At 41.3% G+C, this 18797-nt stretch overlaps 2 protein-coding genes across 4 annotated transcripts in view; one reads left to right on the forward strand and one right to left on the reverse strand.

Annotated features, from left to right (window-relative positions):
• Positions 1–9432, forward strand: part of PIGF (phosphatidylinositol glycan anchor biosynthesis class F) — a 38673-nt gene extending 29241 nt beyond the window's left edge. For both annotated transcript variants that reach the window (XM_067463549.1, XM_060754406.2), the window contains one exon: positions 9079–9432. In XM_067463549.1, coding sequence (XP_067319650.1) covers positions 9079–9192 — 114 coding nt within the window. In that variant the 3' untranslated portion in view covers positions 9193–9432. The remainder of the gene's footprint in view (positions 1–9078) is intronic.
• RHOQ (ras homolog family member Q) overlaps positions 4079–18797 on the reverse strand; it is a 41997-nt gene continuing 27278 nt past the window's right edge. The window contains exons 4-5 of one of the 2 annotated variants that reach the window (XM_060754409.2): positions 14742–14837; positions 4079–9772 (exon numbers count right to left, since the gene is read on the reverse strand). In XM_060754409.2, the coding sequence (XP_060610392.2) occupies positions 9617–9772; positions 14742–14837 (252 nt within the window). In that variant the 3' untranslated portion in view covers positions 4079–9616. The remainder of the gene's footprint in view (positions 9773–14741; positions 14838–18797) is intronic. The other variant, XM_060754410.2, reaches the window with a different exon arrangement.

The following is an 18797-nucleotide window of genomic DNA, read 5'->3' on the forward strand; positions in this document are numbered from 1 at the left end:
AGCTGGTAAACTGGCTGGAATTTCTGGGAGTTGTAGGCGAAGACCCCTGGGGACCCTCAGGTTCAGAACCACTGCATTAGAGGCTCCATAAAGACACTGAGATGGCTTTGGACCAACATGTTTTCTTGAACAGTTGCATGGAAGGCATTGTCTATGTTGCAGGGTTTTATGTAGGAGAGGTTGCAGGCTAAAATCTGGAACAACCTCACCTCCAGAACCAGTGGATTATTTACTTCATATAAGCTTGAACAATTGCAAAACATGGACCAATTGTATAAGTTGGCTTTTCACTCTGATTTAAAATGGTTTGGCTATGTGAGACCTTGTTGAACTGTAACTTCCAGCATTCCCAATCATTGGCTATACCAACTAGTACAGGCATAGGCAAACTTGGGCCCTCCAGGTGTTTTGGACTTCAACTCTCACAATTCCTGACAGCCTTGGGTCCCTTCCCTTTCCCCCTCAGCCGCTTAAGTCCAAAACATCTGGAGGGCCCGTTTGCCCATGCCTGTACTAGTATTATTGAAAGTTGTAATGTATTGATATCTGACTATTTTATGATTTCAATTTGTGGCGGTTGGAAAATACATGTATATCAACTTTTTAAAAAGTTTAAAACAGTGGTTCTCAACCCTTGGGTCCCAAGGAGTTTTGGCCTACAACTCCCAGAGATCCCAGCCAGTTTACCAACTGTTAGGATTTCTGGGAGTTGAAGACCAAAACATTTGGGGAGCCACAGGTTGAGAACCTCTGTTCTAGAATATTGGATTAAAAAACAGAATCATTCAGAGCATAGTTCTGTATGTGATTTTTGGTTTTGTCAATCCCTGGAGGGGTAGGACATTGAAGACCCCTTTGCCACTGTAAACATGTCATATTTTACTTAGCTCTTTGATTAGACATGTCAGCCAATGTAGTATGCTCGGGCTAAACAGGATGAAATCCTATCATCCTCAGTCAGTATTCCAATGCGGAAAGGTATAGTGAATGGGATATGTGTGCCATTATTACTCCTTGGGAATTACAGAAGAGCAGCTTTTCATACTGTTCCTCTTATGGGAGTTTCTTCATTGCGTAAGTTCCTGGAGTGTTATGGAGCTCACAACTCTTACTTTGTAACACAACACTCTGAAGCACTTAAAATTGGCTTCAGTTTCATTTGAACTTTCAAGGCGAATGGTAGCAGTTTCCTATTTGTTTCTTGACCTTCTTCCAGGTTCTTCAGGGAAGTGACGGAAAGGGAAGGCGGTTAATTTCATCCTATTTATCCTCTTAATATCCCTGTGAGGTAGGCCAGGCTGTGAAGTGGCGACTGGCTAAAGGTTTTCCCCCGTGTTTTGAAATTGCAGTGCCATAATTAAAATTCCTTCAGCTGTTACTTTCAAGTGGATTCTGAGAAAAGTTAAAAAGAAGTTTTCTTTGAACAAAATGGGGAAACCTTGGGGTATTTCTTCTGGAAAGTTTCCCAGAATTACTTCTGATTTTTCACTTTTAAATTGTTCCTTTTCCCCCTTTTGCATGCAAGTAAAGTTATTTACAACAGTAAGCATCTACAACTTGAGGGAAAGAAGAGGACCCCGTAGCTTTTGGTAAAAATTAGTTCCTGCAGAGATGTCTATTTATAATGCACTAGGTAGGAGCTGTGAAATCATAGAAGAAATAAAATTAAATGGTCTGAAAATAGAAACAGTCTCTCCCCCTTCCCAATATATATCATGCTAAAAATGACTTAATCCTTTCCCCCTAAAATAGAGCGATGGCTCAAATGTCTCATTATAGCTGTTGCTGTCTTTTCAAAAAACATATTCTAAGAAATTCCTGTAAGGCATAGTTTTAGAATCTAAAGTGAAATCCACATGACCTTTATTGTATCTCCATCCCCGACAATATTTCATAGCTTTTGTTTTCAATGCCTCCAGCAAAGGATCATACATTTCAATACATTTTTAGCGAGGACATGTTTTGTCAGACATGACCTCACAACCTCTGAGGATGCCTGCCATAGATGAAGGCAAAATGTCAGGAGAGAATGCTTCTAGAACATGACCATATAGCTCAAAAAACCTACAACAACCCATGGATAAATAAAATTGCTCTTGCAACAGTGTTGGCATTTATAACAGAAAAGTGTAGGAGAGTGAAAAGTGATGACTATTGGATATGTAAAGGCAAAGAATGCTTACAGAAGGGGCAGTTATTTTTATTTTTATCTGGGTTAGAAAGCACTTTTCTCATCAGTAATCAGCTATACTTGCTTGAAATTGGCACAGAATATTGGACAGGATTCAGATAAAAATACATGCACACAAATGAAATGGCAAAACCCCACAAAACCCTGAGAACTTTAATTGATGCAGAAGGAAGGGCTGATAAGGTTCCAAGCCCCCCCAAGGCTTCTCCAGGCTCTATTTTCTGTTGTTGAAGCCAGCATTCATTTGAAGGAACCCTATTTCCAACCCACAGTTGTAAAATGATGGCTGTACCATCTCTTTTCAGAATAAATTTCCTTACATTCATTGTGTGAGAGGCTATCCAGGTTTCCCATTCATCCAGGGTTAGAAACTAATCATACAAAGAACTGCTTTTTCGGGGAACCAAGGGTCACTCTTAGCCATAGTGGTGGTCAACATAGCTTTGCAAGGCGAGGGGGAAGACAAGTATGAGTTACTGGCTCTTCTGTGAGTTGTACTTAAAGAGATCTGGCGAGGGGGAGGCAAGTATGAGCTACTGGCTGCTCTGTGAGTTGTACTTACGCATGGCCTTTAGAGTAGGACAAATGAAGTGGATTTGACCCAGAACTGAGCAAACTCTGAGGATTCTGGTGCCAATTGCCTCCCATCCCCAAACCTGCCATTGATCACATCCTTCCAAAATAAAATAGCAATTGGCTATAAATTCATTTACCAGACCCCTCTGGTGCCGTAGTGGATTAAACTGCTTAATTTATGGACTGAAAGGTTGCCGGTTGGAATCTGGGGAACGAGGTAAGCTCCCACTGTTAGGCCCAGCTTCTGCCAACCTAGCAGTTGGAAAACATGCAAATCTGAGTAGACCAATAGGTACTGCGTCTGCGGGTAGGTAATGGTGCTCCATGCAATCATGATCTTGGAGGTGTCCATGGACAACACCGCTCTTTGGCTTAGAAATGGAGATGAGCACCACCCCCGAGAGTCAGACACAACTAGACTTAATGTCAGGGGAAACCTTTACTTTATTTACTGTATACGAGCGTTACCAACAATGCTATGGATTTTGAAAAGGCACAAATAGAAAGCAAAAGGGAGAAATGTGCCAAGAGAAAGGTGCATCAAGCAAACTCTTGTTGTGACTGCCTTCCACTAGGAAATCTAGGTCTGTATTATGAGAGACCATGCAGATCCAGAATAGGATCCACCACCAAGACTTTGCCCTTGGAAAAAAATTGTACTTAGCAACAAGGGATTGCTGCTGCTGCTAATACTCATGTATCAATCAATTTCATGTATAAGTCAAGGGCAGGTATGGCGGGGGAAAAATATGGATTTTGATATGAACTGCGGGTAAGCTGAGGGTCATTTCATGGCAAGGAAAAGCACCAATGCTGCCTTCAGAGGCCCCTGGCTGCTACCAACATTTCCCTATCAAGGCATTCAGAAAAGCAAGAAATGGTGCCCCAACAGAGAGCTTCTTTTTGGTTCTCCCAGGATGGACTACACTCTTGCCATTCACCACTCTACTCAGAGAAAGAGTTGGTTACTTTTTTTGATAAGAGTGAAGGTACAATACTTATATTGACACATAGATAAGTTGACCAAGTTTTCTTGGGTTGATTTTTTGAGAAAAATGTCTAGATCTATACATGAGTATATAGATTTTTGTGTTTTTTTTTTAATTAGAAAGGGAGCAAGCATATGAAGGAGGGGTTGTGTCCTGTTCTTTTTTTTAAAAAAACCCATCCCACCCTTTTAAATGAAATATATGGGCAAAGACCTCCTGGGCTGCAAAATTAAATATCTGTATGCACCCCACATTTCCCACCCCTGCTTTAACCCAATAATGAAGATACAAAGTTTTATACAAATTCTATTACACCATTGCCTAGATTATTACTATTTTATTATTGTCTAATGATTGGTCAGTTCCTGAAGAAATTGAATTTATTTTGAAAAGAAATCTCTGATGGAAAGAAAAGCTTGAGCAGACCACAAAAACACAATTTACTAGCGTTGAGTATACATCATTGTGTGTGTAAATCACACAGCATTTTATAGAAGATACGCAGGGCCCTGTTAACAAATGGGAAACAAGCAAATCTTTGGTTTTTCAAAGCAACAGTGAATTGAGTGAAGCCATGACTTTTTTGAGGCCATAAACAGAAAACAGAAGCAAGGTCAGTATAAGAGTACCTAAGGCACTGCATGAAAAGATGATCCCAGTCATCTTTGCTACACTCCTAAAGACCTCCAAACAACGCTATGTTGCACTAAATGCACACATTGAGGAATGTGAAGCTTAAGTCAACTAAGTCATAATAAATGGCAAACAGCAAAGGAAAAAAGTTGGCTGAATATGACATGAGTGGTATGTGGGAAAGATTCACAGTTAGAAGAATAAGCCCAGTCTCTTTTCTTGCTCCTAAAGTATTTCATTCTAGAGTAAGTGGCATTGCAAGCATAGCACAGGAGCTAAAAGCTAGGAAGCGAGAGACAATCTGGCTTTGTTATTTTCTTCAAATGCTTAGGCTACATTTCACTTGTTGTCTAGGAGATGAGAAGAGGAGCCGAGGTGGGGAAGATAATGTAAATTGTGCCCATTACAGATATTATGGAAATACAGTGTTTGTCTCAGAATCGCAAAAGGCACAGCGAGATTGCCCTGCACTCCCAGAGCACAGAACTGCCAAGCAAGATAAGCTGTGACACTGTCCAGTTGCCCCCTGACCTTTGTGCAGCTTGTGGCTTGAAAAATTGGCTTTGGTAGCAATGCTGGGTGGCTTAGTTTTGGAAAGGTAGTCCAAAAATGCAGTGTTTCCAAGAGAACCCTATTTCAAATCTCTGGCTGACAGCTTTCTCCTTCTATTCAAATATTGAGAACAGAGTGGGAACTCTTTAGGTGCCTATGCGGGTATAATGCAAACAATTCCATGATGGCAACATTATAATAAGGATTACACAACAAAGCAATTTGGCAGGAAAACGTAAGGCATTGCAATCTGCTTGGCCATTGGTTGCATAATGGTGCAATCCAATATAATTTCTGCATAGTGACAATGGTTTAGGTTTATGCACCCACCGAATCTTGGACTCAGGATGATATCACATTTGCGCTTTAAAATGGAGGTGCCTACTTACCCAATCATTTGCATTGCTCTGCAGAATACTGGGAAATGTAGTTTAGGGTGGGCCTTTGGAATTCTCAACCAGAGAGGTCCTCAGCTTCAGTAAACTACATTTCCCAGAATTCTACAGAAGGCAGCCACACTATAGTGGCCGGCCCTGCTTTAAAACATTAATGTGAAAATCTGTAGGATTTTCTTGAATATTCATCAATGGGAGTCAAGAAAGTTCACCATCTATTCTGTTTGGCTTTCAATTGAGAGCTACTATTCTAAGTCCTGTACAGGTATTGGGGTAGCATTCCTTTGCATTGTGTTTGTAGGATGCCAAATGGCATTTTCAAGATGCATATAAACTATAGAATTAATGCACGCTGACACCTCTGTAGCTGCCATGATTCAAAGCTATGGGATAACAAGTGGTAGTTTGTCTGAGAAGGCTAAAAACCTTGTAACACTACAACTTCCTGGATCACACAGCATTGAGTCATGGCAGTTAAAGTGGTTTCAAACAGCGTCATTTCTGTAGTGTAGATGCACCCTGTGTTACCTTGGTGCATAAAGATGAACACAGATTTATGAATTAGCTGGGTTCGACATACAAAGGTCTTTGTTCAAACATGATTCTAGCACACCCCCAAGAATGTCTACATAGGGTCATAAACATTATAAAAGCAGATATGGATGGACCAGAGGGTGATCTACTTTACAACAATAGCCATGCTGGCTGGCAGATTCTAGGATGGGAGAGGAACTTCTTAATGGTTGCATCTAATCTCTGGAGCTCCCTTCTCACATAAATTAGATTGCTACTCTCCTTGCTGTCTTCACACTAGTTGGCTTAAGGTGCTGGATTTTTCATTTTCTGCTTTTTAAGATGCCAGCCACAGATGCAGGTGAAATGTCAGGAAAAAATGCTGCTAGAACATGGCCATACAGCCTGGAAACCACACAACACTCCTGCTTTTTAAGTGTTATTTAAAATAGGCTTGAATTTTTAATTACATTGTTAACTTCTGTATGTTGTTATATTTTAGCTTTATTTATAATTTGTAAGCCACCTTGAGTTCCAAACTGGGGAAAAATTGATATCAATTATTACAATAAGAGTATAGTCCGAAAAAGTAATGTTTCTAATCTGTGCTGGATAGTAACATTTGATGTTACATTATCTTAAGTGAATACTTTGTTGTCACATACAATGACAACCATCTCAGGGACTGCAAGCTTGGAAGACCACTAGTCCACGCAAAGTTATTACTTTGGTGCTTGTTGTGGAGGAACAAGTTTCCAATCTTGCACCCAGGGTTACTTCCATTATATGTGTGGAAATTTTATGTGCTTGAGTGAGTACATTGCAGAAAGAGTTGACATCCTGAGAACAGTTAAAGAGTAGATTCTTAGTTGTTACAATTATGGAGACCTGCTAGGAAAAGGAATCAAAGGTGTATATGCCACAAGTTTGCATTCATAGAAGAAAAACTATTTTGCTTGATAGCGTAAATTAAATAGAACTGAAATAGAGCAGGGCATTGTCAGTGGCTGGAATCCCACTGGTGTCTTAAGACATATGTTTCCTTCTGCAAGCAGTTGGATACTTTAGTCTGATGTACAACCTCTGTACATCAACCTCAAGAAGCAGAATCGGACCTAGGGTTCTATTGTGCATACATATCAGCATTCAGTTGTACATTTGGTTGCCCATTTGCTTGTAATTTGTTCGATTCATCCAAAAATAATGTAGCATTCTAGTGTCTCTTAACGTGTCCTTAAGTTTGCTGGTACACGTTTATTCAGACATTTACAAGAAAAATATAATTCTTGAAAGAAAGCTTGGTGAATTGTCTCTTCAACCATGTAGTGTTCTCTAAAATGTTCAACTAGATTTCAGATTTGGTATTTACTTGATGATTATATAATATTGCAAAGTTCAGTTCTGAAATCTTTTGAATTAAGGACATGTTAATCAATGGAAGTATGCCCTAAATCAGGCATAGGCAAACTTTGGCCCTCCAGGTATTTTGGACTTCAACTCCCACAATTCCTAACAGCCTCGGGCCCTTTCCTTTCCCCCCTCAGTCGCTTAAGCGACTGAGGGGGGAAAGGAAAGGGCCCGAGGCTGTTAGGAATTGTGGGAGTTGAAGTCCAAAACACCTGGAGGGCCAAAGTTTGCCTGTTCTAAATCAATTGTGAATGGGTGAAAACAGTCACATTTGTCAGATTAAGATTTTATATCTGTTGAATTATTGGGCTACTTTCCCTGTTTTCTAGTTCCATTCTGGGCTTTCCTTAGATTCGCCATAAGTCATGAATGACTTGAAGGTACACAACAGAACAAAACTATAGGCAGCAAGCAAAATTTTAGCATTTCCTATTTTCTCACCAAGATGGAACATATATATCTTTTTTGACACTCATCCTCCTAAAGATATAGCTTTGCCTACTCACAACTGTTGTTTTCTTTAGGTGTAATTTCGATTCTGCTAATGTGTGATGGGTGATGTCATTAGCCTCCCCAGAGGCAACTGACAGATGACTGTTGGGGACAGAGTGCTGTTATCAGAACCAATCCTTCATCTACTTCCTTGCAGGAACCTTTCCCATTCTGTTTTTAACACCTGAACTCACCAAATTGGGGGCAGGGGGATCGTGTTTCTTTGAACCTATGTTTCCTTTTCCACTACCTGCTTTGAAATTAAGGGGCAGGGGCTTTGCTCACCATAACTTGGTCAAGTGTTACACTTAAAAGCAGAAGTCTCACATGGGCAAAGGTACTGGGTTTTATTTATACGTCAGCTGAACATATTTTGGAAACTGCTCCTTAACCAATCTTCATGCTCTGTGTGCAAAAATTGGGAGTGAAATAAGGCATCCATAGAAAGGACACAAAGGAGTCTAATGCAGCCCTATACGTCCAATACATTGTGGAGTTCCCTGCTAAGGTGTATTGCCTAAACCTTTTCAGCCTTTTCATGGGTGAAGAAGCATAGGAGATTAAGGGTGGATTAGAAAACCCCAGAGACCAACAGGTATGAAATACAGTTCCTGAATGGCTGAACTGAAAGCATACCTCCTATCTCTTCGTTAGTCATGTCATCAACTTTGCCGTTCCCTATGGTTTGTGCAGTATCTTACTCTCCTTCAATCAATTGTGCTTTCCTGTTAAACATTCCATTCACAGCGATCAACAAAGCTTTAAAAAGATGCTCTTTTTGGACAATCCTCAGAATCTCCCAGTTTGGAAATTCTGGGAGTTGTAACCCCCCAAAATACTTTTTCTGAGCCTTTTAGTAATTTAAAAATCACATAATTATGGGGATTGGTGGAGGAAAGATGGGAAAAAAGCAATACAAACTGCTTTGACCACCCGTTATTTAAAAAAACAGCAACAGATTAACTGCAAAGCAGAAACATATACATTACTCTGGCTACAAAAACGGGCACATAAAATGCTCCACAGTCTTCTCATCTTGTTCTGGCAATTACCAAACATCATCTGCAGTATAGCCAGAAGCCTAGTTGCATTTTAATGCACATAAGTTTAAAAACTGTACAACATGGTTAAGAAATGGATGATGATTGGTTAACACTTTTGGCATTCTCTGAGAAAAGCAAGTTAAGCTCTGCAGTGGATCCAGTTCCACATTTCGTTCCATTACACACAAACTTACGCTCAGAAAAGAACACCAGGGAGGAGCTATAGTCCCCCGTTTCTCTCCTCCCTCCCAGACTTCTCCTTCTGATGCAGTGTTCTCTTCTTCCAGGTTTGGCCCATCTCTTGTTCGCTTGGAGCCACTTTGGGCTATGTGTCCGGTCTCCTTTTTGCACCCTTGTGGATATACTGGAACAGGAAGAAGCTTACATACAAAAGCAGATAACTGGAGCAAAGAGGGAAGGCGTCTTTGTTGTTGTGCTGACTCCATAAAGACTGTGCAGACTACGGTCAAAAAGCAGAAGCCTATCCAAACATCTTCAAACATCGTGGGGCCGGCGTTCCTCCTCTCGAAACACAGCTTGCATGCTGGGGCAACATGAGGAGACATCTGTCGCTTGCCCTAAATTATGTTACCCCTGAGAAATTGTACTTTCCTTCCAGTCTGAATAAAGTATTCGTAACAGATGGTGCGTGCTCCTTCACACGTTTGGGATTTCCCCCTCTCCCTCTGGGTTTCACCAAATGCCAATTCCGAAAAAAGCAGCTTCCCAATTGATCTATGATCTATTAGTAGGATGTTGTTGTTGTTTTAAGTGTGTATTTGGATGGTTCCAGGAGTTTCACAGTATGCGTGGCCCAGTGCGGTTTCACGTGATCAGGCAGCAATTAATGCATCTTGAGCCTATTCTTTTTTTCACCATGTGTTTCTTTGGAGTTAAAATGGCTATAATAGCTTCATCAAAAACAGTCTTCAGTCCTTTCTGTGTTAAAGCTGAGCACTCCACGTAGCAGTAGGCGCCTATCTGTCAAGAAAACAAATGTTTTTAATAGCTACACAGGCACAGACATTCCTCCCCAAATGCTATTTATACACTCAAGGGGCTTTTTTCTCAAATAGAAACAACAAGATTTCTTCCTCTGTTGGTTTCGCCTTATAGAAAAACATTACAGTACTTAGTCCCTCAAGGAAAAGAAGCAACTTCTTCATTTTTGGTACTGGCTGAGATAGTGATAAATGTAACCCAACATCAGGAGGGTGAAGTGGAAACAGCAGACTAGCACCTTCTTGCTTGGCTTTTAAAACAAAATAATTTGTCAATGTTTTAAAGATACAGTCTTTTAGTTAACTGTGATTCAACGTGTTTAATCTTTTTTCATATTCTAGTATTCTATTTTCTATTACAATATTATTAAATGAACGATCCTAGTTGTCTCTCTACATTTGTGGTTTGGCTTTTGAAGATTTGATTATTCACAGATATGATTAAAATGTTCTGTCCATAAATTCGTAGGTTCTCTAGTGTGCCTCTATGATGAGCTTCTTCTAATCATGCTGGATAACAAGGGGATTTCTAGAGAGAATGCCTCTTTAGAAATGTCTACATCTTTTTGTAAGAGTCTGTGATCAGCTTCCAGCAGGCATCAATAACCGCCTATCTCCGTGATTGCATCTCCTTCTATGAGCCGGCACGAGCTCTAAGATCTTCCGGGGAGGCCCTCCTCTCGGTCCCACTACTGTCTCAAGCATGGTTGGTGGGGACGAGAGAGAGGGCCTTCTCAGGGTGGCCCCCTGTTTCTGGAACGCCTTTCCAAGGGAAATAAGACAGGCCCCATCCCTCCCCTCCTTTCATAAGAGCTTGAAGACCTGGTGGTTTCAACAAGCCTTTGAAAATGACCAGTTCTAACTCAACATTACACATTGTAGAATACGGCTTTATTCTTCCTACCAATTACCCAGATTCTTTCCTCTAATCGACCCCGGAATGAACAGCCACAGACTCGTACCTAATATTGTTGTTGCCTGCTGTAGCATTGCACTTAATTCCCGGGCCCCCTAGAATTTTTGGGCTTGCACAAATCTTGGCCCGGCCTTTTAAATTTTTAAATTGCCTTGAACAGGCAGGATTACTTTTAATGTATGTGTGTTATGGTGACAATTTTATGCTTCTATTTTGTTTTGTTAATCTTATGGTTATGTTGGTTTATACTTTGTATGTTTTGTGATGTTACCTGGGAATCGCTCTGAATCCCCTCGGGGAGATGGAGCGGTATATAAATAAAGTTTTATTATTATTATTATTATATCAATACTGGAATCATGCTCAAAGTCCTAGAAATTTATAGAGAGGTGTTTTCTCAGGTAAAAACAAAAAAAATAATATATTTATTTATGGTGTTTCATTTTCATGGGGTGGTGCAATGAACCCATAGCATCCTCAAACTGCAGCCCTCCAGCTGTTTGGGCCTTCATCTCCCAGAATTCCTGACAATTGGACAAGCTCGTTAGGGCTTCTGGGAGTTGGAGGCCCAAATAGCTGGAGGGCCGCACTTTTGGGATGCCTGGGTTAAACCCTTGTGCTGCTTGAACTGCTGACCTGAAGTCCTGAGGGTCGGCGGTTCGAATCCACGAGATGGGGTGAGCTCCTGTCAGCCCCAGCTTCCCATGCATGGACATGAAAGAAGATTCCCACAGGATGGTAACACATGTAGGCATCCCCTGGGCAACGTCCTTGCAGATGGCCAATACTCTCACACCAGAAGCTATTTGCAGTATATTCTCAATTCGCTCTGACACAATAATTTTTTTTCATGAGCGTCTAACCCCAGTGCCTTCCCCTCTGCAGCTTTCAGGGGACTGCAGTGGAGACAGGAAGATAATGCTCATTAGAATTTGTTTCTTTCCGAGTTGAAATCTAGCACTAGATACTGCCCTAAGATGCTATTGGGCTTAATATGAATACATCTTCAAATATCGCCACCAATTCCCAGATGCATTTGTGTAAGAGAGCAGTCTAATTTTCTGCGAAGAACTTCTCCACTGATGAAATGACACTTCCTCATTTGACATTTCTAGACTTGAGAATGCACTCTGTCCAGTATCAAATGCAGATGTCACATTGTTCTTTGGGCAGCTGCGTCATGCTTGGAAGCACTTGCCAGTGTACTTTGACTAAAGAAAGAGTTTCAAATGCTTATGTCAGAAACCAGCTGTATACAGCACTGCTCGGTTGGCCCCTGCGCCATCATGAACTCATGAACTGTGTCTCATCTTCAGACACAGATGTGTAAATCGACTGCTCTTAAAGGAGACAGGAATAAATGTTTATTGGGAGGAAGCATACATTTGTGGGAGACAAAAGACTGTTGACTGAAGCAAGATTCTGCATCAAAATAGAAATGGGAAACTACTTTATGAAAGCAATTCATTCTCATTACTCATTACAGTGTTTGAAAAGGAGATTCTGCCCTATTGGAAAATTAACATATTATTTACACTGCTCAATGCTTTTCTGTTGTTTACGAAAGGAGGGGAGGGATGGGGCCTGTCTTATTTCCCTTGGAAGGGCATTCCAGAGACGGGGGGCCACCACTGAGAAGGCCCTCTCTCTCGTCCCCACCAACCGTGCTTGAGAGGCAAAGCTTTAGGACTGATGGAAGAAGAATGGCATGAAAGTTAGGAAATACCTGTCAAAATATCTCTAAAAATGCCTTTTAAATGTGACTTCTGGAAGTAACAAGAAATCTTTACTCCTTACACCAGTGACATCCAATGCTGGCTTAGATGTTGTAAATGGAAGTAATGAGTGGCCTTGTTCTTTCCTTGTTTCTCATATAGGAACAAATGGATGTTTTCACCAAACAAGGCATTTTATTGTGTATCGAAAGAGACACCCACTCCCTAGTTTTCAGCATTCAGTGGAAAGAAATGAGCACATTCAAGTTTAATCAATAAACCAAAACCACAGTTTCTGATACAAAATCACACTCCCTAAAACTAGCATATAATGTATAGTTACTCCCCATTTATTCAATCACTTTTTCCTCAAATTGACTGGCAGGACTGCATATAGCAGGGAAGCTTCCTTGTCATGAGAAGATGGACAACCAGGAGGAATTTCTTTAAAAATGTGTATAACTTAGCAAATGAAAATAATTTGTGTGTGTGTCAGTAGCGACTTGAGAAACTGCAAGTTGCTTCTGGTGTGAGAGAATTGGCCGTCTGCAAGGATGTTGCCTAGGGATGCCCGGATGTTTTACCATCCTGATGGAGGCTTCTCTCATGTCCCTACATGAGAAGCTGGACCTGACAGGAGCTCACCCTGCTCCCTGGATTTGATGAATGAACCTATCACTCAACTGATGAAGGGCACTTGATCTAAGTAACTGATAGACTGGAATCTCTGGGTGAGCTGGAAGTAGCTCATCAAGAGTTAATGATTTTATAACTAACTGTAGTCCTGAAATGAAGAAACTTAGGTGGGATGGGGGGGACTAATCAGAAATAGACTTTGGTGCCACGTCAGCTAGTATGGGAGAATAACCTGAAAGTAAGTTGATTGGTCCTTAATCTTATCCATTCGGAGAATGTGAGCTTTCTTCAGTTTTGTTTGTTGCTGTTGATTGCTATCAAGTCAACCTCCACCTTATGGCAACCGTACAAATAAGAGACCTGCAAGTCACCCTGTTATCAACAGCCCATCTCAGGTCTTGCACATTCAGGGCCATAGCTGTTGTGCTTTTGTGTTATATTGTGTTTAGTGTATTGATGGGCATGGCCTCATTTAAGCCGCCCCGAGTCCCCTTGGGGAGATGGAGGTGGGGTATAAATAAAGTTTTATTTTATTTATTATAGCTTCCTTGATTGAACCTATCCACCAGTAATCTTGTCTTCCTCTTTTCCTATCGCTTTCTACTTTCTCAGGCATTATTTTCTTTTCTAATGAGTCGTGTGTTTTTTTATATGTCCATAGTTTGACAGCCTTTGTTTAGTTATCTTGACTTCTAGGAAAAGTTCAGGCTTCATTGTGCTAATATCGATTTGTCTAGAACTCTCCTTCAAATGAACTGATTTTCTGCCTGTCATATTTCTAAGCTCGAGATGGTAAATCTTGGGGTTCTAGTAAAACAACCAAAGTACATCTTAGAAAACCGAAGCCTGTTAATGCTTGAAGCAGAATGTATGATGCAACTGTTCAAGCTTTCATATAGAGAAGTAGTTTCTATTGTACCATCTCAAAGTAACAAAGGAGACCTCAAATCCCATGCACATTAATTCGAGTCAATTCTTTTATGTAGCACTAGTGTGGGTAACTGTAGCCTAGAAAGGTGCTTTCTCAGGTAAAAATAGTTATTTTTTATTTATGTTTTTCCATTTTCTCAGAGGATCAGCACCCCAAATCCCCATGAAAGTGAAGGGCTGACTGTATTATATTGACGTGATCATTTAGATGGCAGAATTTCCTCCCAGTGGAAACTCACCAACAGTACTAATGAATAAGGCCCTTGTAGTTTGTGGCAGCTATTGTCTTCATGTCTGCTGATGTTATTATTGTATAGCCTTACTGTACTTTTATAGGTTTGTTTTTGTGTTAATGTTAAATTACCTTTTGCAGGGAAAGTTACAGTTTAACAGTTTTAAATAAAAATAAATAAAACATACAATGGTGTGTGTATTTTTGAGGGCCTGAAAGGGGGAAGGGATGGGAAAAATATAATACAGAATAATGGTTTTTTTTAACCGTGTCAGGACTTGAGAAACAGCAAGTCATTTCTGGTGTGAGAAAATTGGCTGTCTGCAAGGACGCTGCCCCGGGGATGCTCGGATGTTTTACTGTCCTGTGGGAGGCTTCATGTCCTCACATAAGAAGCTGGAGCTGACAGACGGGAGCTCACTCTGCTCCCCAGATTTGAACTACCAACCTTTTGGTCAGCAGTCCTGCCGGCACAAGGGTTTAACCTACTGTGCCACCAGGGTTGTTTGTTCCAACTTACCTCTTTTGCTAGCTTCTGTCCCTGCTCCATACATATTGGCTTTTCCTTCATATCGTTCAATCTTGCTAAAGTTTTGGGATCATCACGAAGATCAATCTGTTAAAGAAATTGACAAAGTGTATACTTTCCTGCGTTTACTTAAAAAAAAAAACCCAACAGAGGTTGGATTCAACCTGAAGTAGTTGCATTTCATCACTACTTATCTTTTAAAGTGATGGAAGTTAATGGAACATCTAATTCACTCAAGTTTGATCAAATACATAATTTGCTACTTGTATCAGGTAGTGAAAATGCATAGCAGGAGAATGTGTGACTCTCCACATGTTATTGGTGTGCAAATCTCACCATCTCCAGTCAGAAAAGACAAATGGAAGGGGATGATGGGCACTAAACACCTTGAAGATCCTATATTCTTTATCCTTATCCTAGTAGTTGCAAGGCAACTGGGGCCCATAATCTCATGACATTTTCTGAGAGCACAATGGAACAGCTAAAAGTCTAGGTCTCATCTCTACTTACACACTATACATTTGTAATGAAGACAAGTTGGGAGATGTCTAAAGTATTTTAATACTTGTTTTCAATGTTTTGCAACACTTTCTTTGTTGCTTCAATCTTGGGTTTGAGAAGACTTGGGGAATAAGTAAGTCCTGGGGAATAGGTAGGTGGAAAGTAAGACAAGCGTCTCTTTTCTCCACCAGTTATTTACCCCCTTGCAAACATTCCCACATACCAAGAACTGGCAAATTCATCCTTTGAAAATATTCTCTCCGACCATCTGAGTTTCGTAACTATCTTTTTAAAATAGGAAATAAAAGCATGCATGTCTCACAATAGTAAAAACATTTGATGCAGTCAATAACAGCGTAGCCTATATCCAAATCCCCGAAGTCAGTGTTTCTCAACATTCCTGATAATGCAACTCCTTAATACCTCATGTTGTGGTGATCCCCAGTCATACAGTTATTTTTGTTGCTACTTCATAACTGTAATTTTACTACAACTGTCATGTAAAATATCTGATATCCAGGATGCATTGTCTTTCATTGGACCAAATTTGGCACAAATACCCAATTTTGAATACTGGTGGGGTTGGGCAGGGGATTGATTTTGTCATTTGGGTGTTGTAGTTGCTGGGATTTATAGTTCACCTACAATCAAAGAACATTCTGAACTCCACCAATGATGGAACTGAATTAAATTTGGCACACAGAATTCCCATGACCAACAGAAAATATTGGGAGGGTTTGGTGAGCATTGACCTTGAGTTTTGGAGTTGTAGTTCACCTACATCCAGAGAGCACTGCGGACTCAAACAATGATGGATCTGGACCAACCTTGGCACAAATACTCAATGTGCCCAAATGTGAACACTGGTAGAGTTTGGGAAGTTGTAGTTGCTGGTATTAATAGCTCACCTACAATCAAAAAGCATTCTGAACCCCACCAACAATAGAATTGGGCCAAATTAGAAGCAGAAACTAGTGTATTGCAAAGTACTGTGTTTTCTGATGGTCTTTGGTGACCCCTCTGACACCCCCCTCATGACCCCCCAGGGGTCCCGATCCCCAGGTTGAGAAACACTGCCCTAAGTATAGTGGACCAGTTTAATCATCACCAGCCATCATATCCATTCTGTGTGGTGATGATAGGGGTTATAATGGACTCATTGGACTCATCGCTGAGCCTGGAGCCTCAGGTTTCAGCGGTGACCAGGGGAGCATTTGCACAGCTTAGGTTCGTGCGCCAGCTGCGCCCGTATCTTGGGAAGTCTGACTTGGCCACGGTGGTACACGCTTTGGTCACATCCCGCCTCGACTACTGCAACGCTCTCTACGTGGGGCTGCCCTTGAAGACGGCCCGGAAGCTTCAACTAGTCCAATGCGCGGCAGCCATGTTGCTAACGGGAGCAGGACGCAGAGAGCATACAACGCCCCTGCTGTCCCAGCTCCACTGGCTGCCGATTCGCTACCGGGCCCAATTTAAGGTGCTGGTGTTATCCTACAAAGCCCTAAACGGTTCCGGCCCAAAATACCTTGCAGACCGCATCTCGGCCTATGAGCCCACGAGGGCCTTGAGATCATCCGGGGAGGCTCTTCTCTCGGTCCCGCCTGCCTCACAGGCACGTCTGGCGGGGACGAGAGAGCGGGCCTTCTCGGTGGTGGCCCCCTGGCTGTGGAACACCCTCCCTGCTGAAGTTAGACAGGCGCCCTCCTTGATGGCCTTTCGTAGGGGCCTGAAAACTTGGCTCTTCGAGCAGGCCTTCAACTGAGTGTATCTTGAAACGACACTGGAATGAACTAGGACTATGAATTTTGGCTATGACCCCAGGACTTGACGAAGCGGATTTTTAGTATAAGTATATGTTATGTTTGTATTGTCTGGTTTGTATTGTCGTGATTTATTGTACACTGTCTTTTTGTTGCTGTTCACCGCCCCGAGTCGCCCTTGGGCTGAGAGGGGCGGTCAATAAATGCACAAAATAAATAAATAAATAATAAATAAATAATCCAGTATATATGGGAACACCAAGCTGGATGAAGTATTACACAGAGGTCAAAATTCTGCAACAGACTTTGCACATGTAAATCTCCCTTACATGTGTGGATGTCTTTTTTTCAGGCACTGCGGGGGTTGATATTCTCTTCCTTCCTCTGCTGCAATCAAAGCCCCTAAATCTGCCACACACATCCATTCTGTGCTTCATGGCAAGCAGGCATGCACAGAGAAGCATCTGGTTATATCCTCATAGCCTGATGTGAAATGATGACAATAGCATTGACATCCACCAAGGTCCTCCAGTGGTCTGAGTTCTGCTGTGATCATTTTTCTTCTAGCTATGGAGGTGCAACCAGATGCTTCTTGGGCCGGCCTGCTTAGTGTAAAGCATGGAATGGCCAAGCAGGGTGACGTCAGGGGCTTATCGGTCAAGCTGAAGGGAAAGTTATATGGCTCATCATAGCTTGGTCTGCATGTAGTTATTTTCACTACACTGAGAGTATTTTGGATTGGAGCCACGGTGTCCTGTGTGACACTGGGTATCTCTTTCCCCACGTCAAACCTACTTTCATCTGAGGAAGATGGGAGTGTCCACTGCAGTTTATATTAATCCCTGAAGTCCTGCCTCCATCAGTTTGCAATGCACATTTTTCACAAATGAGGGAATTAATAAAAGGTGGAAAAAAGAGAATAAGGAAAAAAGGCATTAATTTGACCAAATGCCATTATAGTATACATACATTGCAGAGTTTGAAAAAGCTGACTTTTGGACTACAACTCCCAGAATTTCCAGCCTAGCATTACTACTGACCACAAGGGCTGGGAGTTCTGATTACTGTAGTCTTTTAAAAACAACTTTTCCAAATTTTGGTACTTTGGCTTCATTTCAGTATTGAGTGATAGCTAAGTAGTTAAGCTAAAATTCATTGGAAAAAGTGACTTTGGAAAAGGGAGAGGAAAAACAAGAGGGTGCTTTAATGGGCAGAGTTTGTTAAAAAAAATTAGGAGACTTTCTAGCAGCAACTTTAGGAAGTTAATGTCCTGTGTCACAGAGACCTATAAAGCTTTTTAATAAAATGGATGGTTTGTTTTTAGCTTAGTTATAGGGAAGAATGCTTTTTCTTCATTTTTTCCCCCTTTAGCCCTTTAGAACAGTGGTTCCCAATCTTTTTCTGACCAGGGACCACTTGACCAAGGACCAATTTGTCCAAGGACCACTTGACCAGGGAATACCTGACCAGAAACCACTTTGACCAGGGACCACTTTCCAACATTAGTTCAAAGGGTTATGAAACAATTTTTGGTCAACTTTAGATTTGGTTTGGGATGCTGATTCAAAAAATTGCATTGGATAGAACACATCAACTCTAGTTTCTGATACAAAACATATGTCATGGTCAGCGACAAAGAAGGAGTGGCAGGTGGCATGAAAAGAGTGGAAATAAAATAAATAAATAAAATAAATAAAGAAGAAGGAGGCTCGTGGACCAGATTTTTGTCCATGCGGCCCACTGGTGGTCTGTGGCCCACGGTTTAAGAACCACTGCCTTAGAACAT

The sequence above is a fragment of the Anolis sagrei genome, chromosome 1 (genome assembly GCF_037176765.1).
Source record: "Anolis sagrei isolate rAnoSag1 chromosome 1, rAnoSag1.mat, whole genome shotgun sequence".
Classification (NCBI taxonomy): Eukaryota; Metazoa; Chordata; class Lepidosauria; order Squamata; family Dactyloidae; genus Anolis; species Anolis sagrei.